Here is a 26,472-nt window from a genome sequence, read left to right on the forward strand (position 1 = left end):
CCAGTGTCCCTACACGTGGCGGCCGCTCCGGGCACGACCCGCGCTCTGCCCGGGCGGGGCCGCTCTGCGCCCTCCCCAACTTCTCGGCCGTGCCCCCAGCCGGCGGAAACAGTCAGACGCCAGGGACGCTGAGGGCTCCCGGCGGCTCTTTCTGCCGACTGCCCGGGCGGGGGGATCGGCGGAGCGGCGGGCGGTGGGCGGAAGCGGCCCTGGCGGGGAGGGAGGGGCCGGGGCGGGTCCGGCGGGGAGCTCGGCCGGGCGGGCCCCGGAGCGAGCCGGCCGGGATGCGGTGAGGCAGATGGGTGCCCGGCGCCGCGCCGGCAGCTGGGCGCTGGGTGCTTGGGGCGGCGTGCGGCGGCTGCTTGCCAGCGGCTGTCTACTGGGTGCCGGTGCTCTCATCTCAGCATCCTCTGCTGGTCTACTACGCTATGTACCCAGTATGCCTGCGTGAGTGCCGCGGCCGGGCGGGGGCACGGCGGGACGGGGATGGGTCGCGCGCCCGCGGAAGAGCGCAGCCGGGTGGACGGACGCGGGCCTGCAGCCGGTCTATGGGTGTCCCGGTGCTGGGGCGGCCCCCAGGATGCTGCAGGCCACGCCCGTGGCCGGGCGGGCCAGGACCAGGGGAGGGGCTGGGATTTGGTGCTGGGGCTGCAAACGAGCCGGCCGGGGCCGGGCTGGGCCTGGGCTGGACTGGACTGGACCCCCTCGCGTCCCGGCCGCTCGGACGAGGGGCATCCACCCCGCCTGGTTCTTTCCGCGACCTGGTAGCGCCTGGTTATCCCACGCGAGGAGGGATCCAGTCGCACGGGGCTTTTCACGGGCGCGAGTTTCCCTCCGTGGAGTGCGCAGCGGGTGACTGGTCTCAACCCCGGACATGGGAAGCGGGGTCTGACCATGCGGGTGGCTGAGCAGAGTTCGGTGTCCATTCGGCGTGACAGCCTGTACACAGACACACAGTGCACATACATACACATACATGTAGCGTGTGAGGGCCGTTTGTCAGCCGGCGTGGAAGCAGGAACAGGTAAGAGGAAATCTGCGAGTCGCCCCGTGCCACTCTTCAGTCCTCTAGAAAATGCCCGGCTGTCACAACTACTTGGTCCCTTCTTTGGCATCGGAAGCCTGCATGACATTCGGAAGTCATCCTGACCACGCACCTTGGCACCTGTTCCTCAGCGTCAGGCAAATCATTAATCACATACTGGAGACTGGGTGTGATACGAGTATTTGTGTAAATTTGAGTAGCCAAGCCAGAGAGGGGGCTTTATTAAACGACCAGCTTGCCAGGCTCCCTTGGTTTCTGGGTTTGGGGTTGGTTTTTCATCTTGAAAATCTCAGTAGTCTGGTACGTAATTTTGATTTTAATTTTTTTATTGTATATAGAAGATTGATAGGATTTTTTTCCTATCGATGCTTGGCTGAGCAGTTGAGGGACTAAGCGAAAAATGATTGCCAGGCCTAGTGCCTCTGTTTTGGAGGGAAGTATGAAGACTTGGTGTGGTTCCTATATTGGAGGTGGGCTTTTTGCATCTTTTTTTTTTTCCTTAATAATAGTCAAATCTGTTAGTTCTGAGCACCACTCTTCTGCTGGAGTTGCTGTGCCTTCCCGAGAGGAGGAATGCAGTGTCTGCCTCCAGTGCAAGAAGGTGAATTGTCTGCAGGGCTCTGGGAGAAGTTGACTGAGTGAGCCTGGAGAGAGGAGCTGTTAGCCGGCATGACGAGGGAGAGGATATTTAAGGGGAAAGTTGCTCTGTAGTTAACATTTGTCCTAGGGTATGCAGCCCTGTCGTAGGTACAGGAGGTTTGTTTTGGGCATTACTGTTTCAGTGATCAACTGTATTTTTTCTACTGCGTAATTCTGTATAACAGAGGAAGATTGGGTTTTAGCTTACCTGAAAGTGCATAAGCTTTTGTCTTAAGGAAATGACATGCTTGAAACCTGCTTCAAACTGTAAACTGTGGTACCCTAATGCCTTGAAAACCCCTCAAAGCATAAAGTCTGCGATGGGAGAGGAGGAGGAGAGAATCCTGGGCCTCTACTTAAACGTCTTTTACTGAATTCCTTTCTGTGGATAAAGGTGATTTTTTTTCTTTTTTTTCCAGTTTCCCCCACTACCACCCCATTCCCATTCTGCCTGGCTTACCAGTTTTTGAATTCAGCATAATAGTCATCTACAACTTCCACTAATTCCATCTTTTATCTGTATCTGGATGCTTTCCCTCATTTTTGGCATATTAAGCTAAAATAAACTTATGTCTTGTCTTACTAATGAATATTTAGTGTAAACAACAGAAGGAATAACTAACAACTCTGGGAACGAAAGCCAACGGCAGGAATAGACTGTCAGCATTTCAGTGCTTTGAAGCCAGCCTGTCTGCTCAGTGCGTCTTTTATTCCTGCAGCACTGAATGCTAAAGAGGACGTATATAGCTGCTTTTTTCCCCTGCAGCTTACTGTCATTGATGCTAATGACAACATACAGAAAACAGTGTTAACCATTGTGCAGTAGGACTTAGCAAGGACTTTGCTCTGTTTTAAGTGGTTTATTTGAGCTTTTAGTAATGAGCTATTTTGAGCTTTTATTAGTGTTTCAAATGTAGTATTTTGAATTAGGAGTTTTTCTGCAATTTTAATCTGAGCATTGTAGGAGGAACATTATATTTTTTTTAAAAAAGAAATCTATTAATCTGATTCCTTTCATCCCTAAAGCTGAATAGTTACAGCATTGAAAAGCATTTTAGGAATTGAAAAAGGTTTTAGAAATAGAAAAAGGAATTCACTGTTTTTAACAGTAGTATTACCATATCTGTCTCTTTTATTAATGGATTCAGTTAAGTGCTCATGCTGTTTTAACCTTTAAGGAAAAGGACAAGGGTGTTGAACACTAGCAAATGTTTCTCTTCTTCCTGTTATAGAATACTGGAATTAAATGTGTAAATTAATTGGTCTTAAAACACCTGACTAAAAATTGCTTCTCTCTATTCCAGTACCATTCTCTTAACTTTGTCAGGATTGTCATCTCCCAAAACCTATCTGGCAATAATAGTTGTTTTTTTCATTCAAATACCTTCCTTTTTGTTTAAAATTAATGTGCCTATAAGTATCCCTTCTCTTAAAAAAAATTTGAATGTGTTTATGAGAACCTGAGGGATACAGACTTGTTGTTCTTCCTCTGAAAAAGATGAGGAAATACAGGCAACCTGCAAAGAGTACAATGAACTTTGATAACTAAAGTTACTGAAATTTCAACCTAGGATATATATGGAACAATACTATCATGAAGTTCAGATGGAGTTCTTTCCCCCAGCACCTCGTCCACGTGTCTATACTCAGAAAATACATATTGGATTCAGTGTTTCTGAAAACCCAAATATGAAAATTTATTGTTTATTAAAATCTTTGCATGTTTCATATGCAAAGAAAAGAATTGTTCTTACATCTTCCTTCTTAGATGCATCTCTCACTCAGTTTTGTAGAACTATAAGAGACTTGGAGTAGTTGTCCACTCCATGCTTTAGGTAAGGCAGAACCAGTAGTTATTTGCAGTTTCTGATAGTTGTTGGTCAGAAATGTTTGTTACAAACTTGGATACTGAGATGCTTTTTTTGTTTTGTTGTTTTGTTTATTTGTTTTGTTTGCGTTTGGTTTTGTTTTCCTGCCAGTTTGTGATTTGGACGTGCACATAAAGAAGGAAAATGTAAAAATTTGACAGTGCTGTGACAGATGTTTTTAGTGAAAATATAAACTGAGCTCATGAAAGGGTTATCCTATAAATAGAATATGGATGTATATGTATGTGTTTTACATGTCACTGATTTTTAATTCTAAGGATTATGCTCTTGCTCAGGGAATCTGTCTGAAAATGTAGCTTGAATTTGTAATTTTAAAGAAGGAAAACAGATTTGCTGTGGAAGAAATGAGCACTAAGAATTTCCTTACTACTTCACTGAAGGCAAAGGGAGGAAGTATTGCCACCTGGTGAATGATTTACCTGATTTGGAAAAGAGTGACTTCAGCACAGCTGAAGAGGGGATGCAACAAGACATTCACCGTACTGTCAGGAGGGCTCATAAGCCACATCTTTGTTTTTGGAGTAGAGTGTGTAGCTTGTATCTGTCCACAGCTACCTTCAGAATGGAACAGAAAATGTGGAATGACATCCAGATGCTGAAGATGTTAATGATCATGAAAAGGTTTTGCTGGAGGATCAGATTGATTAGTGCTGATTTGAGGTTTTTGACCATCAGTGTACCATCAGTGGAATGGAATTATAACAGGATAAAAAGCTGCTTAATTCATCACAGTTTAGAGGCAGGATTAATATGTGCCCTGTGGGCTTGGCATAGGGTCATCAGGGAATAAGAAGTGGTAGAAAATATGGAGATAGAAGCTGATAAGAGGTTAAAAAAAAAGGTGGAGGGGAAAGTCAGACCCACAATTTGGTCTGCTGGATTTGAGCTCTTTGCTGAGTATGTTCTTCAGATGAATTAAAGGATTTATGGTACTTGCAGCTTTTGTCTTGTAACCATCTACATCTTACCTTGGCTATAGAAATACAAGTACATTGCAGTTGGCTGTTGTCAAATACCAGTTAAATACCCTATCTTTACATTGGCTGCTAAGGTAGAAAAGGACTTTGTTCAAGGAAAGTTTTCATTTTTATTCCATATTTTGCAAATACCGCGCTTTTTTCTCCTCTTTGGTGATCCCTGAGTACTTTGAGAAAAGTTTCGAAACTGGCAGCTGAAGTAAATTGGCTTCTGAAGTATATCCAGCAGTGCTCCCATGCAGCTGCCATTGACCACTTCTGAAATGGAATTGAAATCTATGTTAAGCATGGCTGATTATTTCTCCATGTAGTGCCCAGTGTATTACCTATAGGCTTTGTGCCTTGAAATTTAAACCATGGCCTGAAGTTGAAAACGTAAGGTCTATGGTGAAGATATAATTATTAGATAAGATTGTTTTCAATTAAAGATTTAACACTGCTTGATACATACTTTAATAGATGCTCTTGTCAGGGGGTACTTTGTTTTTGCTGAAAAGGATCTGACTCTGCAACATTGCTAGAAATAGTCTTCACTCTTCAGTCAGTCCTTGTGACTTGGAACATAAATGGGAACTTTGTAAAGAAGATTAAGTCAATTTGTAGTGATGTTCTATTCAAATAGCAGCTTGCTGCTGGGTGGCAGATGGTTGATGGGCACAGGGTTAAAATGAGTTTAGTGAAACGTTCACAAATGCCATCAAATCCAAATGTAAGGGTTATTGATGAAGTATTAATAGCTATTTATACCAACCTTAAATATCCCAGAAATACTTGTTACTTTTGTTCTGAAGCAAAGCACTGGTGGCATGTTGTCACTCTGAATCAGTGCAAATCACTGCTCTGTCTAGCAGAGAGGTAGGTTTTTATTGCAAGCAGTGATATTTTTTCTAAAGGACTGTTGCAGGCAATGACAGAACACTTGTCACAACTATAAAACACTTTTATGCGTGCACAGAGCTGAGTTAAGCTGCATCTATAGATCAGTGTTTTCCAGCTTCAAACATGCTATAAAGATAAAATATAGACTTAGTTTTGTGAATCAGATCCAAGATGTTAAAATTCATAAAAGTTTGAGAGAAGAACCTATTTATAGATGTGGCTGCAAAGTCTCTGAATCAGGTGTGTGTTATTTTCCCACTCCAAAGTTTTAAATATTTTAAACATGTACATAAAATATGAAAGTATGATTTTATATCCACTTTTATCAAAGCTTAAAAAAATTAATTGCTTTCTCTCCCTTTTTTTTTTTTTTTTTTTAAATCTAACCATTACATTTACAGTTCAGGAACTTTGATTTTGGGTTTAGAAGTCAAGCAAAATGTAATGTTACAAAACCAATGCAAATTTTTTACATTAATTTTATCTTCCAAACTCTTTTGGGTTTTTCGGTAGCAGTGTGTCTTACCATGTCTCTAGCTGTATGGAGATGGATGTCTACTTAATTTTTCCACAAGTGAGTGAGAATAAACATTCCTAGATAAAATGAACAGTAGTTCAAGAAATGGAGAATCCATTTCTGTCACTTAATTAAGGTCTGATGCAGTGCAAGGTGCTAGCAGTATGACTTCTCTTCTTAGCAAACTAATTTGGTGATGGAAACCATCCTGGACTTTTTCCGATCTGTTGTAACACAGCTTTGTTTTCTTTGCAATTGTTTTTTTGCAAGCGCAGGCTGTTTAGCAGCATTGACTACAGAATATGCTGTTCCTGTTTCTGGCTGCTTGTGGCTCAGGACAAGCAGGGCACGATGTTTCTGGCTCAGGAAGTTGGCATCTACATTGGCTGAAGTCCTGCGTCTGTCCCAGCCTGGTCCCTAATTCTGATGAGCACCATCTGCAAGCTGCGTAATTATCTGGAGAGGCTCTAATGATGTGCTAGTCTGCTAGTACTGAACTGTAAATGGCATCCTTAGCTTTAGCAGGGGAAGGATGATTCTTAATGAAATTGGCCCCTGCAGTATCTCAGACGAACAAAACTGTAACTTTTTAATGATCTCTTGAAGACAAGTCACAGTTTTATAATTATTTCCATCTCTGAATATACAGGAGTATCATTCCATTTTGGTCCCAAAGGGTTTTACCCTGTTTTCTTCCAGAAATTGCTTAGCAGTTGGGATTGCCATGTCCTTAGTGTTTATTTTAGTCATCGTAGACATAAATGCTTTTTACCCATATTATTTCTGTGCTATTTGACTACCAGTAAGTGCATTTGCAGCATTTCAGCTGATATTTATTAATGATGGGTTGCACAGTCTGACCTACTTTTCTGTGCATTACGACAGTGAATGTAACCCCTTGGAAGAGAAATGAGAAAACTGCGGGAAATACTGATATAAATGATTCAGGGAAGACTATATGATCAAATACTGTTGAATAATATAGTAAAGCTGTATCACTGAATCTAATGAAAAGTAAAAAATTTGGTTTAAATAAATACATCATGTGTGCTGTTCAGAGGATGGGGAAAATAACAACCATTTCTTTGATCAAACCAAAATTAGAGTGGCATTTTTCATGTCAGAAAATTATTTTCCATGCACTTAAATAGTGTGATTTTAGAATTATAAACATCTTGTGGTTGCCCCAAGAACTCTTTGTATCACCTTCATTCAACAAATAGAAAAAGTTATTTTTTAGAGAAATTTGAGAGAGTTTGATTTCTAAGAGCAATTTTTTTTTTTCTTCCTGCTAGTCAATTCTGTCACATTTGTGCAAAACAACCAACCAACAAACCCCAAAACCAAACAACCCAAAAACCAAACCAAACAAAAAAAGTCCCCCTTTCATTTCCTCTCTGGTGCTGTGGTATTGCAGATGCTTGTCCATTCCTTTCCCACCTCCTTCGGGGAACTTTCGTCAAAGGTGATTGAAAGGCATAAGCAGAAGGAATAGTACTTCATCTTATACAGGTTATTGGATATCTTGCATGTTCCTCTCTGTCACCATCTGCGAGAATGCTTGTTGGGCAGTGCAGCCAGTCTCCTTGTACACACCAGTTGCAGTATGTGTAGAGAAAAAAGATAGCAAGACTGAAGGTACTGGCATCTCTTTTCAGCCTTACCTCTTCTGCTTTGGTCTCTTAAAGTAGTTGCAAGTCAGGAGTGTATGAAATAGCTCTTGACTTATACTCAGGTGGTAAAAGAGATTAAAATGACAAGATTTCTCGAAAAAACCCATGTTCTCATCCTGCTGAGATTAGCTGGACGTCTCTGGGCACTTGTGTTTTAGCCTTCGTGGTCCAGACTGTCAGGAACATTTGGCTTCCAAGCTAGATACCACAAAAGCTGAAAAGACAGTCCTCTGAGCAGATGCAGACTCTGAAGTATGCATTTCCTTCTGGAGGTGGACAGAAATTTTGAAAAGCTGTAGGTTTGCTGTCCAGTAGAGATTATGAAATTTGGATTTATTACTTGTATCTGCCCTTTACCTACAGGCATGTGAAAAATTTAGATGCCTCAAAGACATTGATAAATACATTTTATCCAAAGATAAGGGGTGGAAAAAAGATTACAACTGCTTTCACAATATTCTTGGTCATTCCCTTGTAAGGAGAGAAGAATGCCACATGTCATTGTGAAGGTTGGTTAAATAGATTTTATTTTGAAACTGGTGATTCTGCAATATATGCTTGGCAAGGGCTTTTTAATTAACAGAGAGTAGTTATTCCAAGAAGACTCTCAAAGTTTCTGCATACTTTGCTGACCATGCCAAGTGGAGAAAGAAAATCAGAATTTGAATAGTGGCTAATTTGTCCTCATCTGAGAGCTTCAGCACTTTTAAATTACACATCAGCTCTAAGGATGTCTTTTGTTTTGTAAACAGTCATCTGGTGGATTACTGTTTATTTGTTTATTTGCAATTTCACAGTTCTTGTGTATTATTGTAGTGGACCTTCTCTGTTCCTCAGAGTTAAATGTGTATACATGTTCCCTCAGCTTCTCTCTAGCAGTTATCTAGATGCATATTTAGCTTATCAAGTTCTAAATATTTCAGAAAGCTGAGAGCAGAATACAGTTTATAGTGGCTTATGTGACTTCGATGGTGTCTTTCTGATTTTTGTGAAGAACTTTATAAACATGGTTGCTTACTGTTTTCCCTCGGGTAAAAGTAGATGCTTGTTTTGGCAGAACTATAGCCATATCTCCATTTTAATAGACCTATTTTGTAATTACAGAGTTGTAGAATAATTCTTGTTTGAGAGGACCTAAGCTTATCTAGTCCAACCTGCTAATCAAAGCAGGGTTAGATGTGAGGTCATTGCAGGTTGTTCAGGGTTTTATCAGTTTGAATCTTGAAAAACTTCAGTGATTGAGGCTGTACAACATATCTGGGCAGCTTTCTGCACTGATGGGTTGTTCTCATGGTGGAGAAGTTTTTCCTTGTATCACATGTGATCCTTTCATTTCAACTTAACACCTACTGGCTTTTGTTCTCCCACACTGCACCAGTATGAGGAGCCCAGCTCCACCTCCTCGATGCCTTCCTGGAGGTACTGTTGGGCCCTCCCAAAACCCCTCTCCAGGCTGACAAGCCCTGGCTATGCAGCCTCTGTTTAGTTTTAGTTTTTAGACTGCTTAACTAGGATGGATAAATGTGTGGTGGAGTGGTTTGAGTGGAAAGAGGTTTTGATCACTTGGGAGTTTTTGATGTTACTGAGATACCTGTTGCAGGATGGCTACGTTTTTTAAATAATGTGATCAAGAGTGGAAAATGCAGTGACTGATGTGTGATACCTGTGTACTCCACTCCATGCCTGACATACTTGTATCTTTCTCATTCTTTTACTATCCCTAAATCTTGTAATCCAGGGGCAAATTCTTAAACTAAATGCAACTTTTGTGTACTTTAAATTTTTATGCTTTGAAGATCTAAGGTATCACCAAGTATTGCTGTCAAAACCAGTTCTGGAGTCTTGATACCTCTGGTTCAAGAATAAAACATAAATAAACAGTGAAACCCATACAACCATAGTTAAAGAAATAACTGGTCTGCAGGGGTGGCTTTTCTTGGATTAAATTTGGGCGGCTTCAGATAGATGGAGGTACTAGTTCTCAAGAAATGAGCCTGGGAATAGGAGCCAAAAAAACACTATAAGCAGTTGGTATTCTGTACCTATTCACATAATGAATGTACACAGCATAAAATCTTGATAGTGTCTGATATTATACATGTATTGTTTGATGATTACACTTCCCTCTTTGACTGAAAAAAAAAGTTTAAATATTCAGTTACATCATTTGCTATTTAAACATAATTTTTACTATTTCCTTTTTTATCTTTTTTTAGTGACAATGACAAATATTGGAGAAAAAGGTAAGATTTTTATTATCTGTTTATAAGTGGAATTCATATATCTGGGTAGAATAGTAGTTTACTAGTAGAATTAAGATATGAATCTAACTAGTTTTAAATAAGTATAGTTTTTGTGTTCCTCAACTCCTTTTATTATCCTGCTATTCCTGAATATTGCTTTAGCCATTACAAATAAAGATAAGAAAAAATTTTTGCTGTTCCTACTGGCTTTCTGATGTGCCAACTAAAATAATCCTTATATTCTGTTATTTAAAAAAAAGTGTTCATAGCCCAGAAAGCTCTTGTAAAAGCAGGACTTCTAGCTGTGAACAGGGTGTTGGTGCAGATGCAACCTATTTAAATGGGAGGTAAATTTTTACTGTAGTTTCTTTTTAGCCAGTGTCTTTAAAGAAACAAAATCCTTTGGATATGTAGCCTTTTCAGAATATAATAAAACTGCCTTATTAGCAGTTCCTACAGTTCCTACCCTGAGGCTGTAACATGTTTAGATTACTTTTTCAGATGCTATTTTACTACTGTGGCACAGCATGGAAATGTAAAGTGTGGGACTGAAGAGCTTTTGGAGGAAGGGGTTAAGAGTTAGGAGATAAATTTTATGCTTTTTGTGTTTGCGTAATTCCAGCGTATTTTATCAAGCCATTGGCAACTCCCTCACTTAGAGAAAGTGTTTATCAATTAAGAAACATTTTCTTGAAAAACTTCCTTCAGTTCAGTGATCTTTCCACGCATATGAGTGCATAAGCGTACCTGCAAATTTCAGCACCTGCGTTGAAGTAATTCCAGTTTCTTGCTGCTCCATACTGTGTGCGAGGGGACACAAGTGTGTTGTTATGCATTGCTCACAAAACACATTAGAATTATCAGCAAAATGCATTGGAGAACATTAAATTCTCGCTCAAAGCCTTGGTCAGGTTCAGCCAGTCAAGAGAAATTTACCCTGGCTTATACTTCTACCCTAAGTTTTTTCCAGGGTGAAAACTGGGCAAATGGGGCTCAGCCCTACTACAGGTTGCCTCAGATCTCCAGACAACTCTAGCTATCCTAGCTATTTGTAAATGGATTGCCTTCATGCAAGGGATACACCATTTGGGTTGGGGTTTTTTGGGAGGGTGGTTCAGAAAAACTGTGAAATAGAAGGATTTCTGCCAGGGAGATGCAGAGAGCTCTTCTTTCACTGTCTCAAGGGAAATTAGGTTTTATGTTGGACTCTCAACAGACCCAGTGGAGCCGTGGGTAGCCCAGGGTCTCCATCACAGTGCAGAGAAACTGGTGGGTAAATAACCTGGGAGGAGTGACCAGTCAGGACCTTGGCCAGGTTGGAGAACTGAGGTTCAAGATCAAACAAGATGAGCTCGAGTCTTGTGCAGTCTTTAAAGGGGAATCCTGGGATAATGTCCTTAGGCTAAACTTTCATCTTCCTTCAGTAGTCTTTTCTTTTTTTCCTTTCATGTATGAACAATTTTCTTATCAATCACAATTGTTGTTTTTCTCACAACAATAGAATACTGATGCAGATTAGTAAATGCATTGTGTACAGAACTGAGGTAACTTGCCCTACCTTGCTCTCACTGTATGCCTTGAATATACTATTGTTTAAAAAAATACTGATTTTGTTTGAGTAAATCAGGGGGTTTTTATAGTTGATAGAAATGTTCTGATAAAAATGTGGACTGTTCCTGTCCAGAAGCTTGTGCGATAGCAAGTCGGTATTTTAGTGTATTGTTCTTTGTGTGGAGTCCAGTTCTATCACTTATGCTGATGAGATTTTTCTCTCAGTTTAAAGGTTTGGCATATGGCTCTTTTCCCCTGTCATCCCTAAAGCTCTGTACAGAGTTGCTCCTTAGATTTTCTTAGGGTTTTTTTATTATTTTTACTGCTTAGTGAATAAGAGTAAATATTTACAATGTTTCTGTTTTTCAAATAAACAAACTTCAACACCAGAAACATTTATTTAGTGTTACTATTGAGGAAAAATTACCAAAAAAAAGATCATTCTGGGCAATTGTTCCTGCATTTATACACTCCGTCATGCATGTGTTATAGAAATTTATTCAGAACTGATTAGTATTACATACAAAAAACCCCCCATGAGCTAACCATACAAGAGCAATATTTCAGATTGTGTAGTTAAAATACACAGGTTTCCCTTTATTTTTTTTAATGATCTTATGAATTTATAGAAAAATACTCTTTCCTGTCTTTAGAGTAAGTTAATTAGGGGATATGAGTTTTGGATATGCTATTTACTGTAGTGAATTTCTTAGTACAGTGAGAGATTTTAAAAAGAAATACCTATCCATCCATGGCAGGCTCTTAGGAAAAGTTAATGTTGCCTTCTGTATTCTAGTAAAACAATTCAGCACGATAAATGCTCACTGGCATCTGTTAAAAATATAAGAATAATCACTGGCTGTGAAGAACAAAAAGTAGTGTATGAACATTTTAATTTAAAGGAACTGCAGGTTTTTAAAAACCACCCAACTGTCCTCCCTCCTAAAATCTAGCAAAACAAATTAACTGGTTATAGTTACTGCTCAGGTATCATGTGTGTATCCGCCCCAAGACTCCCCTCACTCTTGTCATTGTTTAGATAACTATACTTCCTTTGGCAGGGGGCTGGGATGTTTGGGGGAGAGGAGGTGTTTGCATGGTTAGCAGTCTTCCTGCATGGTTTCTGAAGCTAAACAGCAGAGATGCATCAGTTAATTAGGATTTAACAAATGTGTAAGGAGAGAGTGCTTGCTAAATAATTATGGGGCTTTAATAGGCCCATTCCCCTCAAACTTTTGTAATCTATGTAGACTGTATCATGACTTTCCCCACAGAGTGTGTATTTGTGTAATGTAAAGTTGCAGTGCCGTATTTTTGTTGCAAAGCTTTTGCAGAACTGTTTGTAAGTACTACAGTATCACTGGTCTGTTTGTATTAATTCTGTTCCTTTTTAATTTTAGTTGTGTGCCTGGTTGCTTACCACATATTTTTCATGCTGTTCGTCTGGTCATATTGGAAAACAATCTTTACGCTACCAATGAATCCTTCAAAAGAAGTAAGATAAACTTAACTTTTGTTTTTGAAATAGCCTAGTTAAATGCCTGATTCTGTAGTATTTGAATAACTTAGTCTCTGATCTCATGTAGTCTTACACTGTGTAGAAAAACACAGATAGTTACACAGCTTCTTAATAGGAGTGAGTCAGATTGCAATCAATGTCACTACAAAAATGTCAAGACAAAAAAAAAATAACACCTTCTCTAAATTTTAAAGTTTTTAATAGATATTTTAAAATGAGCTTCTTATGACATTAAGAAGAAAAAATCCTGTCCACTTGAAAAATGTGAGTTATTTGAACTACTAGCTTAAATTTTTGCATGGGAATATCAGACTTTTATGTGGGCAAAATTTTATTTCCCCGTGTTTAAGACTTATATTTTCTGCCAGCATCTGTCTGCTGTCCTCTGAATTAAAGATTCTTCCCCATGTATTTTGATATAAAGGAATTTGTGGGTTGTAGTGGGAGTGCACATTGGGTAAGTTGATGCTGGGAAGCCACAGCTGGCTAAGCAGGAAGAGAGCTAGTAAACAACAGCCACATGGAAAAAAGGTTATTGGTGGAAATGCTCCCCATGCAGCTTAGTACAACCAACACAACTTTTTGGCCTCTTCCATCCTCTCTTTGTTCAGAAACCCCCTAGTCCTCAGTAGGTGCTGTGTCACGCAACTTCCAAGGTCAAGAGGAATCATTCTGTGGCTGTTCTGTAGTTTGAAATACCCACAAAGCCATTACTTACTTCAGCATGGACTCGTAAGTCTAGCTGCTCTAAGTACTATGTCAACACAAAATAAATAACTGGTGGTTTCTGCTGTCTGTAGTGCAGAGGTTCTTTTCTGAATAGCTTTCATTCACCACTAAGATACGTAGTTGTGGAAACAAGTAGATAATTCAAACTAATTGCGGTTTTCATTGAAGTTCACACTGCAGTCTTTACTACAGCTTGGGATAGGGAGGAGCAAAATAAATTAGGAGCCTATTTCATTTGGTAATTACAGAGCCAAATGTGTGCATGTATATGGTGACTGTAGCAATAATTAGAAGGGTTTTCAAAGCGGTGGACTGATGCCAATGAAAGACTTCCAAAACATTTTGACAAATCCTACTAATTACAGTAGGATTCCAAAGCCATCATACAATACTACTGAAGAACTTCAGATGGGGTATGGAAGTTGGGTAATAGAAAGCAATATGTAATGTTTCTGTGTTCTTTGAATTTACACAATGTTGCTGGCAGAAAGTGACATCTTTGTTGTTCCATGTCTTTTTCTTGTTCTACTAGAGCAGTATTTTCAAAATTTAATTAGAGTATTTTGTGATGTTAAGTTACTGCTTGGCTTCCATTTTCTAGGATGAAGTCTGTGAATACTAAAGGATTATCTTTTCAAATGAACTGAACTGACTTATCTAGCAAAAACTCATTTGAATACTGAAAAACAGTTTCAGCATTTTGTTTTCATGAATAGTGTAGCTGGTGCAAACTGCACAGCTTTCTTTTAAGCTTATTTCAAACTTTAACACATATAGAAAGTAGACTTTGAGGGACTTCGCTGTAATGTGTGCCATTCTGTACCTGTGCATACTAGCTATATGCAAGTACTGCATGGGGGTGGGAGAGAAGATGGTTTCCCAGGAAGGAGTGTTTGTAAACTTAGGACTACTCTGAGGACCAATACAAAATGATGGAGTAGTAGCTCTGTTTACATCGAACCAGCATTTTAAAAAAAAGTATTCTGAACCAAGTTTCTGCAGTGAGAAATTGTATGTATCATTAATATAAATCAAATCAGATTTTGGTAAGAGTGTGTTCTTGGAAGGGAAAAAAATGAATGGTGACTTGAGAAACTGAGGCTAAATGATGAATCTCCAGCTTCAGCTGGAAGATTGTGAGCTTTGCAAGGAAGGGTGGAGTAGTGCCTTCTTTATGGTGGTGAGAGTAGGTTCCTAACTGTATGTTTCTGTCTGCTTCCTTAGTTTTACTTACTGCCTCACTTCCTTTTAGGAAAAAATTCAACATTGTAACAACTAGCCTTCTTGTAAACATAAAATGCTATGGAGTGGGCATCTGTTTCTAGCACAGGTTAGAGACAGCTGCTCTTCCTGCCAAATGTGGACTTCTTTTCAGAGATGATTTTGTATCCTCTTTCTGGAGAATATCAGAGATGTAGATATCAAAGTTTTTGGCATCTGCCTATTTCTAGAAGCTACAGTGACAAGGCTATGGTGCTGTGTTGCAAAGGACTTTAGAGTATAAGGAATTTGTACTACTTCATGTATACTGAGCATGTCTTTCAGAAATTTTTGCCCTTTCAGCACTTACTAGAGCCATATTTGTTATTGCCATTTTGAGCAGTGACAGAAGTTGTCATTTTATTCAGGAAGATGTTCAAGATGTGGTGAGGACACACATCTCTTCCTTCTCTCAGCCAGTCTCTATAGTAAAAACACATCCTAACACCTGCATGACTAGAACAGCAACTCTCTAGTGACAAAGAATAAAAGGAAAAATACCAGACAGAAGAGAAATAAAGCTATCTTTTTGGCTGTTATTAGTAGTGTATTTTCTTTCAGTTAAATACTGACATCCCTAGCTTATATTCACTAGCTAATATTTGGTATTACAGAAGTAAATTAGCTGACCTTTCAGGGGAATGATAAGCTCTTGATCTTCCTCTTGAAGAGAATTGCTTAATACTTCTGGAAGCATTCATCTCCACATTGATACCAAATCAGAAGTATTTTTAATTTTGCCATAAACTGAATTATTTGTCTTGGGAACACTGGGTTATTTGCTGTAATTCCTTGTACTTGCTGCTAATCCATCTTCATATAATGAATATTTATTTCTCATTACACATCTACAGTTTCTTATTTAACTTGGAATTTGCTAACATTTCTTTGATTTTAAAAATTATTCCAGTTTCATCTATCATATTCAGACAAGGAATCCCTAGAGAGAGAGCCTAGAGGTGAATCCCAGCAAGAAGTCTTAAGACGGGCAGCCAAGGATCTTCCTATCTATACACGGACAATGTCTGGAGGTAAATAAGTGTTCCGGAGGCCACCGAAGACAGATATCTTGATGTACTACCTAAACTAATTAAAAAAAATTTAAGAGTTTGGATCAAAGGGAAAAAGTGCTTTTCGTACTTCATAAAATAACAAAATGGTCCAAGAACTTAACTTTAATGTAAGTTTATGCAGCTACATTTATTCAGCGTAAAGATTGTTGGAAAGTAAATTGTGGCATACAGTTTAGGATTTTAAAGTGGATTGACACTTTTTAGATGTTTTCAAATTGATTTTAGCAAGTAGCTTGTAAAACTAACAAGCTGCAGAAGAGGCTGTAGCAGTCATTAGCTGCACAGATTTGTTTTTTCATAGGTTAAAAAAATAGTTATAAAAAAAGAATCGGTATCTGCATGTTATATATAGATAGATAGATCACAGTAAGAAATTGTTACTGTTTTACTTGTTGGTTGTTCAGTAGCAAGAACAAAGGTTCTTCCAAACTAAGAGTTAATCTAACCCTACCGATATTGTCAGTTTGTGAATGCTGGCTAGCTAAGCAAATCCAAGAGATAATCTCATACAGTAAATGAAAGCTGTTAGAACAATAGCTTAAAATAGCTATATTGTTGAATGATCTTTAAAGTTTTTCCAGTCTGGTAGGTTTTTGTGGGTTTTGTTAGTTTGTTGGTTGTTTTGCAAAGCTGAGGGGTTTGGAAGAAAAAAACCATGATTAGCATGATTAGCAGAGATTGCAAAAATTGAGCTTTTTGGGTTCACTTTGATAGATTCAGCATTGCAAGTAGTTAAAGAATGCTTTGGTATTTGCAACTCTTTCTGATTATGTTGAAATGCTTTCCTGGGGGGTTCTTCTGGGCTCAGCTGATAGTATTTATTTTTGCACAGACTTCAGGTATCCAAATGTGTAACTGTACATTGACATCTAATCTTGGAACGTTTTTTCTTTAGCAATCAGATACTGTGACAGATGCCATCTTGTAAAACCAGATCGTTGTCATCACTGTTCTGTATGCGACAAGTAAGACAATATTTTAAATAAGTGGTTTTCTGAATTAATCCATTTTTTCCTTAACACAGCAGCTTTTATTTTTTATGAGTAGATTTTTCAGGTTTAATATTTTGGCAGGTAAGCTTTTTTCCCTTAGATTTTTTTTCAGATTTAGTTTTCATTTACTTATTTCTAGGGAAGTCTGTAACTTAGTCTAGTTCATTTGATGGCTTCCTTGATGCCAGCATTGATTACATGGTCTTCTACATTCTTTACATAATAATGAATTTTCTTTAAGAATGTAACAAAAAATAGCTGATAAACAAAAATTTGCTTCTTTTGTTAGAATCTGAATAAACATCACTACCCATCTCAATCTAATCATGATGTCACATCTTATCTTAAGGTAATAAACTTAATATCCTGTTTTTCACTGGATAAGTTGCAGGTTACTTTTGTTTAAAGAAAGAACCAGCCAAACATTTTCCCATTTCTAACTGGGAAATAAAATAAAGATTTTGTTTGTCTACCACAAAAAGAAGTTCACATCCATAGTCCCCAGAAGTCTGATTGCTTTCTAATTTAATCTTTCTTTTGGCTTTTGTTCTCTCTGACCTTTCTCTAGCAAGCTTGGATGTCTGTGCGTTTCTTCACTCTTGCCCCCAGTGCTTTAAATTTCTATCTTTGAGAGAAGACACTTCCTCAAAGGATGATTTATTCTTAGCTTTAAGGCTGTTCCAGTTACTCTTCAGCTGATACAGCATCAAACCTTCCAACATGATTGTGAGGTGGAGAAGACATTCCATTTTGTCCAGCAGAGCAGCAGAGGCACTGAAAGAATAACAGAATTGAGGCAGAAAGGGGATCTTGGTTGTGTTGTATGGAATGGTGGTTGAAATGTAAGATAGGAAAATAGTCATATATCTTTTTACCAGAGAAAAAGAGTGGCTTTTGTTATCGTATAAAATGTGAATGAAATTTGCAGAATACCTTTATTTTGTCCTTACCTTGTCAAAATTTGCTTACTTCAGTTATATCTGATTTTCGTGTGCACATTTTGTTAATGAAGAGTGATTAATTGGAAAACTGTTTGGTATTTTTCATGCAAGGTAAGTTCTTAAAAACCTCATGTGCATATGTGTATATTTCTGTAAAAGCAAACCATAATTCTTGGAAATATATTTAGTTGTATGACTAAGTAATTAGTAATGACTTAGTAATAATTGAATTAGCCCCGTTTCTAAGGCTCTGTCAGAGAATAAAGAATAGTTGAAAAGCCTCTACAGAATGAGAACCAAATCCTGCAGTTGAAGCTCTAGACTGCATTTTCTTAAATCACTAAGCTCGTGACAGATGAGGTGTTTTGAGTTTAGGTTATCTGCACTTCATTTGCAGGTGGACAGTTTTATGTGAATTTAAATGCACATATTTGTTAAATAGATTAGGTACACAACTATAAATATGGGTAATTCTTCATCTGTATGTGAGTAATTTAAATCTGACATGTAACTGTGCTTCTGATTTTTTTTTTTCTTTTGCCTTTTGCAATGCTTGGAATTCTGTTGGGGTTATTCAGATGCATTTTGAAAATGGATCATCACTGCCCTTGGTGAGTGTACTATTGGTTTCCTTTTCTTACTTTCTGATTTGATAAAATACACTCTTACTGGGCCTTTTGTGAAGGTGATACTTCACTATTCCTAGAGTTAGATGCTTATGTGAAGTTATTGGTCTTGCAGAACCATTGGAGTTATTTACTGTATGTCCTCTTTTCTTAGTTGTGACATATGGAAAGAAGTTCATGTATAATTTTTCTTAGATCTCTGAGCTGGGTAACTATGTTTTTACAGTAAAGATGAGGTAGACTTCTGGCCAGTGAAAAAACTTCTTTTAAGGATTGCTATTTTCTTTATAGTTCGAGTATTACTGTGCCTTTGTTGCAATGAATAATGAAATGCCACTCTAGGTTAAAAATGAAAGGGCAGGGGTGTATCTAGTTCCCTTTACTGAAGCTCCCAGGACAACTGGAGTGGGCTTGCTGGAAAAACAGCAGGTTAGTTCTTTTAGTTTTACGGGTTTTTTGTGTTCTTTCATTTTTCCACCCTTCTCCCTCCCACCCTCCCTTCTTTTGCTGCCATGTCAGCCTGCACAGTGGTTTTGTTCTCCTGTGTTTTCTTAGCAGCCCTTGGGATTAGTGGGTAGGCAGGTTACATAATTAATTTTATGTCAGTTTGGCAGGTGTCTCACAGAAATAATTAAAATAATTGTTTGGTAAGGTCCAAGTTGAGATAATTGAGTGGTATGTGGCAGTTCTTCACTGCGTGAAACCTATGAGAAAAGAAGACTCTCCTGTGTTGGACAAACTGATGGGTAGGTGGTTCTAAGCAGCTGTTTTGACACTTTCTTAAGTCTAATTCTGGAGCAGAGGAGACTCTGTCCTGAGGGAAGAAGGGGTGCTGGTCTCTTCCTGTTTGTTGTGGTCCTGACTACAGCCTCTGACATAATGCATTTTAATTTCAAGAATCTCCCCTTATTTTGCATCTACATGGTAGATTCAATTGAAAGAAATAGTTATCTGTATAGGGTAGAGTTACTTCCTACAAGTTTTTTTGCTGTAGGAATATCAGCATGTGAAATGTGATGATGCTCAGTGTTAGTAATGTGCTTCTTAAAAAAACCAACAAGAACAAAAAAACCCCACAACAAAACAGGGAAAGCTATAAGAAAAACAGCTGTCAGGCTGTTCCTGACAAAATATTGGTGAAAAGTCCCAATATGACTATTATTGTTCAGTATTATAAACACTTCTTATAGCTTTATGGTCTCTTTGAGATTGTTTGAGTTGTTCTATCTTAAGACATTTAAATGAAAATGTCCTTCATGTAAACTTCCATTTCATAATAAAAATCTATTGTATCAAATAGTAAATCATAAACAGCACTTAAATTTTTTGTAAAAGGGGAGTGAAGTGTTGTTTCACTAGGACAGAGACTTCTAGGAAAACAAACTCCATTTTCCTCTCAGTAGCATTTACTTATTTTACCTGTTTGCAGTCTTCTTAATCTAACAACATAAACATACCCAGTTTGAGAGAGTATTTACATTGCTCATTGTTTTTAATCTAATAAGCAGTGGGTGCAAAAAATAAAAATACAAATGGAGAAGATAATTGAAAAATGTATAATGCTTCTTGATGGAGAATTGTTCCTTTTGTATTCCAAGTAACAGAAAAGCATAGAAAAAGAAGTATTGTCTTGTGTTATTTTTCCTAATTTGAGTGGATGTTCACAGTTCCTGGCTCACCCAGAAAAAAAGAACTACGTGGAAGAGACAAATAAGTTTTGAAATACTGCACCAGTGCTGATCAAGCTTTGTAGTTTCCTGTAAAGACCCATGTTCAAAGGTTCTTTAGGAAATATATGGCTATCTTGCCAACAAAAGTAAGGGTATAAGTCAGTATAATGGATGGATTTTAGTCTCTCTGAACATTATTAAGTCCTGCTTTGCTTTTCATGTTGGGATTTTTTGGTGGGAGCAAGTTGTGTGGGAAGGAAGGGGGAAAGAACTCATTTGATGCTTAGGGAGAGCAGGGAAACAGTAATGAGAGTTACCTATAACTTAATATTCTGCTACAAGAAGGATTTCTGGAGAGGACAGGTAAGAATTACCTAGGGAGTAAGATGAGGCATTTGGAAGGCAGAGTTAATAGGAGATAGTCATGTCCTAGCCCCTAGTCACCTGTGTTCTGCTCTCAGGCAGGGAGGCTTTATTTTGGCTGTCATTCTTGTGCTAATGGAAGTGCTGTGATAAACGGAAATATTTAGTGCTAACTGCCCACTAACTACTCTAACAGTTTTAAGTGATGCATTAGTGATTTCTAGTGCTACTGCCACTCACTATAGACAGATGGAGCTGCAGGCGGGAATGCAATGGCTTGAGGCATCACCAAAAATATTGTTTGTATATAACACTAATGTTAACAAGGTCCATTAAGAAGACCTTAGGAATAATTTGAAACATTTCTCCTTTATCTCCTGAGTAATCCCAAAAGAAATTAGCATCTCCTGAATTCTGTGATGCTTCTTGTTAACTGAGTTGCATCACCTTTAGTGCGTTGTAAGTTATTTCTTTGCCTGGCATTTTCAGTAAACTAACTCTTGAGACAGGAATTATGTATTTTCTTTTTATACTTCAAAATGAAGTGTTTAAAATGTTAGCTGTAATACAAATTGTTACTCTGTACTGTTCTTCTGTGTTAATGTTTCACTGCAATAACATACCATTATTTAGCCACTTGTCAGTATATTTATCAATTTTAATCTTTCTCAGAAATGTTAGACTTCAAATCTAACCACAATCCTTGGGGTTTAAGATTTGATACTACATGCTCAAGCAGTACAATTACAAAACCCCCTGGTGTTTACTTTCTCTTCAATCTTCTGATAAAGTGTTCTCTTCCAGTGAGAACTCCACGGTCTGGGGCTTTGCCAGAATTGAAGGGAGCATAAAAATTTATACAAGTTTATTTTGACGTGTGTACTGCATGCCATAGTGCAAAAGAACAGCAATAAAGAAATCTGTCTTTGATTCAAGAAACTTCATCTTTGGGGAATAAAATTTCGCTTGATATTTCTTTTCTCACACTAAACAATGCCTCAAAGGAAAAACAGTCCTAAAATAAATATCGTGAAAGGAAAACAGGGTTATCACAGAAACCTTGAATTTGAATTGGTTGCAGTTTATCACGGAATTGCCTACTTTGATGTTTTTCATGGCTAGGCTTCGCGAACGAAGATTTGGGAAAGGCTCTATCCACATTTGTTACCAGCACGCTGGTGGCTAATAAGGCCAATATGAGATAGACATATCCGATTGCAAAAGGCACAGCAGAAAGACTCCTTAGGTGGTATATTCTGCAAGGCACGATTCCTTCTGCATTGTCTTTTCTCCTCGAGAGTGATCCTGCGTGCGTTCTCAAAGGAAGCAGCAGCGTTATAGATGGTGTGTCTCCAGACCTCCCGATTGGAGGCCAGAATAGACCAGTTATGGTGATCAATATGGCCGTATTTAATGGAAAAAACCCCACTTCACTGCATGATGAGCTTAGAAATATATCTTCTTTTTTTTAATTAGAACAGTGTGTTTTGAGTCCTTAATTGTAGTTAATGCAGATACTTAGCTATTGCTGCATGTTTTAATGATAATGCTAAATGTAATGTTTAGCCAACGTGGCACGTTTTGTCAAAACAAAACTTAGGATAAACTCCCTATCCACTCTGAGAATGAATAACAGTAGTGTACAGTGTAAATTTATTTGGTGTTTTAAGATTTTACCTTTATCTCATTAGCATGTATTCTGCCATTAGCATCCCTGTCTCCCTAGAGAAGAGATCAGTTACAATAACGTGTCCTGCACTTCTAGAAGCTGAAGTTGAGACTTGCCACACATTTTTTTTGAGAATTCTTTTTCAATATACAAGTGCTCTTGTGAGTGTAATCTTCTCTTAATTAGCCGATCTTTTTGACAGCAGTATCAGTTAGTTAAGGTATATGGAATTATTTTTTTAAACTCATATGAAGAATTTTGTCAAAGTTAGTACAAAGATAACTTCTATCAGCTTCTTAATGCAACCAAATAAAAGAGGAAGTGGTTTGCCAATAGGCTGCACTCTGATATTTTTTCATTTGGTGGATGTAATATCATTGCATGTTTAATAGAGCTCTGAAATTCATAATGCTTAATATGTTGTCTCTATTGGGAAGCTGCCATGGTACTAAATGTAAACTCATCATTATAGTGTATACTAGTTGCTCATTATTGTTTATAAAATCTTCACAAATGGGAGACAGGTGAACTTAGATCCCATAAGCAAAAATGATAAAATGAGATTTATTTTAACATTTGGATGTGTATTTGCATATTTCTAATGTCTTTTATTTCCTGTCATGTTGTCACTGATATGAAATGTTTTCTGTCTATTTAAGACTAGTATTTCTCTCATTTTTTTATGTAAATGTAAATATTTTTAGGAATTGCCTATGAATGCTCCTAAGTTTGAGAATAATACTAAGAAGTTTTAATATGTAGTGTAATGAATGAAGGAGGATGTGGATTAAGTGAGACTGCTTTTATTCTCACAAAACTCAGTCGAGATTCAAATTCTTGGCTTGTTACTGTCCCAGCTGACATGCAGTATGCCTAATGGTATAACATGGATACTTACCTGCAAACTAAAAAAGTAGCTCTAACTGCAATCACATTTACATCAGATGTGCTGGGAACAGATTTCATATGATAAGAGGAAATTTAATTCAGTAAGCTGTTGCAAGCAGTGTTACCTGGTAAAGTTCTTTGGACTTTTTCTGGTGGTGGTGTTATTTTGCTTTGGGTTAGAATTACTACATTAATTTGAGAATTGAAACTTAATCCATTTCAGTAGCTTGGGGCAGCAGAGATAGGATGCAAAACTTGGTTTACATGCTGATGTTAACTTTTTTTAGAGTAAAGAATTTAAATTGCATGAAAGCAAAAGAAAATAACTTTCATGACATTCCATTTTTACTTCTACTTTTTTTTTTTAATCAGGGTGAACAACTGTGTAGGATTCTCCAATTACAAATTTTTTCTTCTCTTCTTGGCTTACTCACTAGTGTATTGCCTTTTCATTGCTGCAACAGATTTGCAGTACTTTATCAAGTTTTGGACAGTAAGTACCCCAATCTACATACTGTCTTGAAGTGTATGAAGTTACTGCTTGTGCCAGAAGTATAAGATTCTAAGGGGGGGCTACAAAGAAGCTGGAGGGGGACTTTCTTACAAGGGCATGTAGTGTTAGGACAAGGGGTAATGGTTTTAAGCTGAAAGAGGGCAGATTAAGATTAGATATTAGGAAAAAAATCTTTACTGTGAGGATGGTGAGTTTGCCTAGAGAAATTGTGGATGCCCCATTTCTGGAAGTGTTCAAGGCCAGGTCAGATGGGGCTTGGAGCAACGTGCTCTAGTGGAAGCTGTCCCTATCCATGGCAGGGGGCTTGGAACTAGATCACAGAATCACAGAATACGCTGAGTTTGAAGGGACCTATAAGGATCATTGAGTCCAACCCTTAGCCCTGCATGGGACCATCCCCAGGAGTCACACCATGTGTCTGAGACTACCATCCAAATGCTTTTTGAACTCTGTCAGACTTGGTGATGTGACCACTTCCCTGGGGAGCCTGTTCCAGTACCCAGCCACCCTCTGGGTGAAGAACCTTTTTCTAATATCCAACCTAAACCTTCCCTGACACAATTTCAGACCATTCCATCGGGTCCTGTCACTGCTCACCACAGAGAAGAGATCAGTGTCTGCTCCTCCTCTTCCCCTCACGAGAAAGTTCTAAACTGCAATGAGGTCTCCCCTCAGTCTCCTCTTTTCCAGGCTGAACAGACCAAGTGCCCTCAGCTGCTCCTCATATAGCTTCTCCTCAAAGCCCTTCACCATCTTAGTTGCCCTCCTTTGGACACTCTCTAAGAGCTTAATATCTTTCCTATATTGTGGTGCCCAAAAGTGCACACAATATTCAAGGTGAGGCCACCCCAGTGCAGAGCAGAGCAGGACAATCCCCTCCCTCAACTGGCTGGTGATGCTTTGCCTGATGCCCCCCAGGACACGGTTGGCCCTCCTGGCTGCCAGGGCACTGCTGACTTATATTCAACTTGACATCGACTGGGACCCCCAGGTCCCTTTCTGTGGCACTGATTTCCAGCATCTCATTCCCCAGTCTGTATGTACATACAGGGTTACCCCATCCCATGTTCAGAATCTAACACTTTGCCTTGCTGAGCTTCATATGGTTGGTGATTGCCCAGCCCTCTAATTTGTCGAGGTCTCTCTGCAGGGCCTCCCTGTCTTCAAAGGAGTCAGCAGCTCCTCCCAGTTTTGTATCATCTGCAAACTTGCTTAGTATCCCTTCCAGTCGTGCATCCAAGTCATTTATGAAGATGTTGAAGAACACAGGGCCTAAAATGGAGCCCTGTGGAACTCCACTAGTGACAGGTCACAAGTCTGATGTTACCCCATTCACTATCACCCTCTGTGTTCGACCTGTGAGCCAATTGCTCACCCACTGCATGATGTGTTTATCCAGCTGTGTTGGACATTTTGTCCAGAAGGATCCTGTGAGATACAGTATCAAAAGCTTCAGTGAAATCCAAAAAGATGACATCAACTGGCTTCCCTTGATCAACTAGGTGGGTTACCTTATCATTGAAGGAAATAAGGTTTGATAAACAGGACTTTCCCCTCATGAAGTTGTGCTGGCTGTGACCAATGACTGCATTGTCTTTCAGGTGTTTTTCAATACCTCCCAGAATAATCTTCTCCATAACTTTACCAGGCACGGAAGCAAGACTGAGAGGCCTGTAGTTTCCAGGATCCTCCTTCTTGCCCTTCTTGAAAATCAGGACAAGGTTTGCCCAAGCTTCCAGTTGGCTGGGACCTCTCCAGATTCCCAAGACCACTCAAAAAATCAAGAGAGGTTTTGTGATGACATCAGCCAGCTCTTTGAGGATTCTGGGATGAATCCCATCAGGCCCCACAGATTTGTAGAGATCCAGCTGTAGCAGCAGATCCCGCACAATTTCAGGGTCAACTGGGAGTTGATCATTCTCACAGTCATGGTCCTCCAGCTCAGGGCACTGAGACCCCCTTGGTCCGTCATCTGAGTTGAAGACAGAGGCAAAGAAAGTATTAAACACCCCTGCCTTGTCTCTGTCCCTGTTTGTGAGGTGATCATCCCCATCCTGTAAGAGGCTGATGATATTTCTATACTGTCTATTGCCATTAATGTATTTGAAAAATCTCTTTTTATTGTCACCCACATTTCTGGCAGCTTCAACTCCAACTCAGCTTTGGTCGCACACATTTTCTCCCTGCAGCGGCAAGCAGCATCTCTGAATTCTTCCCATTTTACTTGACCTTGTTTCCACTGGGCAGACACCTTCCTTTTTTACCTCGTCTCTGAGAGAAGATCCCTGTTCAGCCAAGCCAGCCTTCTGCCTTGCCTGCTTGACTTCCAGCATTTGGAAATTGCCTGCTCCTGTGCCCTTAGGAGGTGGTATTTAAAAAGTGACCAGCACTGATGGACCCCAGCATCTGCAAAAACATTTTCCCAGAGTACCTTACTAACTAATTTCCTGAGCAGCCTGAAGTCTGCTCTCCTCATGTCCGGAGTCGAGGTTTTGCTGGCATTTTTCCCTTCCAAGCCAAGGCATTCTGTGATTCCAAGGCATTACATTGTAATCTAGTATCTCCTAATATCATGTACAAAAGTACAAAAGATCTAATAACCACAGCCCTCATTTTTTTTCTCTTATCACAGGTCATGAAATTTCACTCATTTCTTAATTATTTTGAAGTTGATTTATGCTATAAGTATTTTGAAAAGGCTAATAAAACAACACAATTTTTGTCAAGACAAATTATGCTTCACTAAAAAACACTTCAAAGTTAGATCCAAATTTCAGATTCTTGCTCTCAGTATTTATAGTTTCTCAAGAAAGGG

At 38.9% G+C, this 26,472-nt stretch overlaps 1 protein-coding gene across 2 annotated transcripts in view; it reads left to right on the forward strand.

Moving 5' to 3' along the window:
* The first annotated feature begins 1,495 nt into the window (after window positions 1–1,495).
* Window positions 1,496–26,472, forward strand: part of ZDHHC2 (zinc finger DHHC-type containing 2) — a 36,124-nt gene continuing 11,147 nt past the window's right edge. The window contains exons 1-7 of one of the 2 annotated variants that reach the window (XM_025894753.1): window positions 1,496–1,515; window positions 9,836–9,862; window positions 12,814–12,908; window positions 15,832–15,952; window positions 16,890–16,959; window positions 18,506–18,538; window positions 23,516–23,636. In XM_025894753.1, the coding sequence (XP_025750538.1) occupies window positions 9,841–9,862; window positions 12,814–12,908; window positions 15,832–15,952; window positions 16,890–16,959; window positions 18,506–18,538; window positions 23,516–23,636 (462 nt within the window). In that variant the 5' untranslated portion in view covers window positions 1,496–1,515; window positions 9,836–9,840. The remainder of the gene's footprint in view (window positions 1,516–9,835; window positions 9,863–12,813; window positions 12,909–15,831; window positions 15,953–16,889; window positions 16,960–18,505; window positions 18,539–23,515; window positions 23,637–26,472) is intronic. The other variant, XM_018069649.3, reaches the window with a different exon arrangement.

Source organism: Manacus vitellinus, unplaced genomic scaffold (genome assembly GCF_001715985.3).
Source record: "Manacus vitellinus isolate BGI_N305 unplaced genomic scaffold, ASM171598v3 scaffold_0_pilon, whole genome shotgun sequence".
Taxonomy (NCBI): domain Eukaryota; kingdom Metazoa; phylum Chordata; class Aves; order Passeriformes; family Pipridae; genus Manacus; species Manacus vitellinus.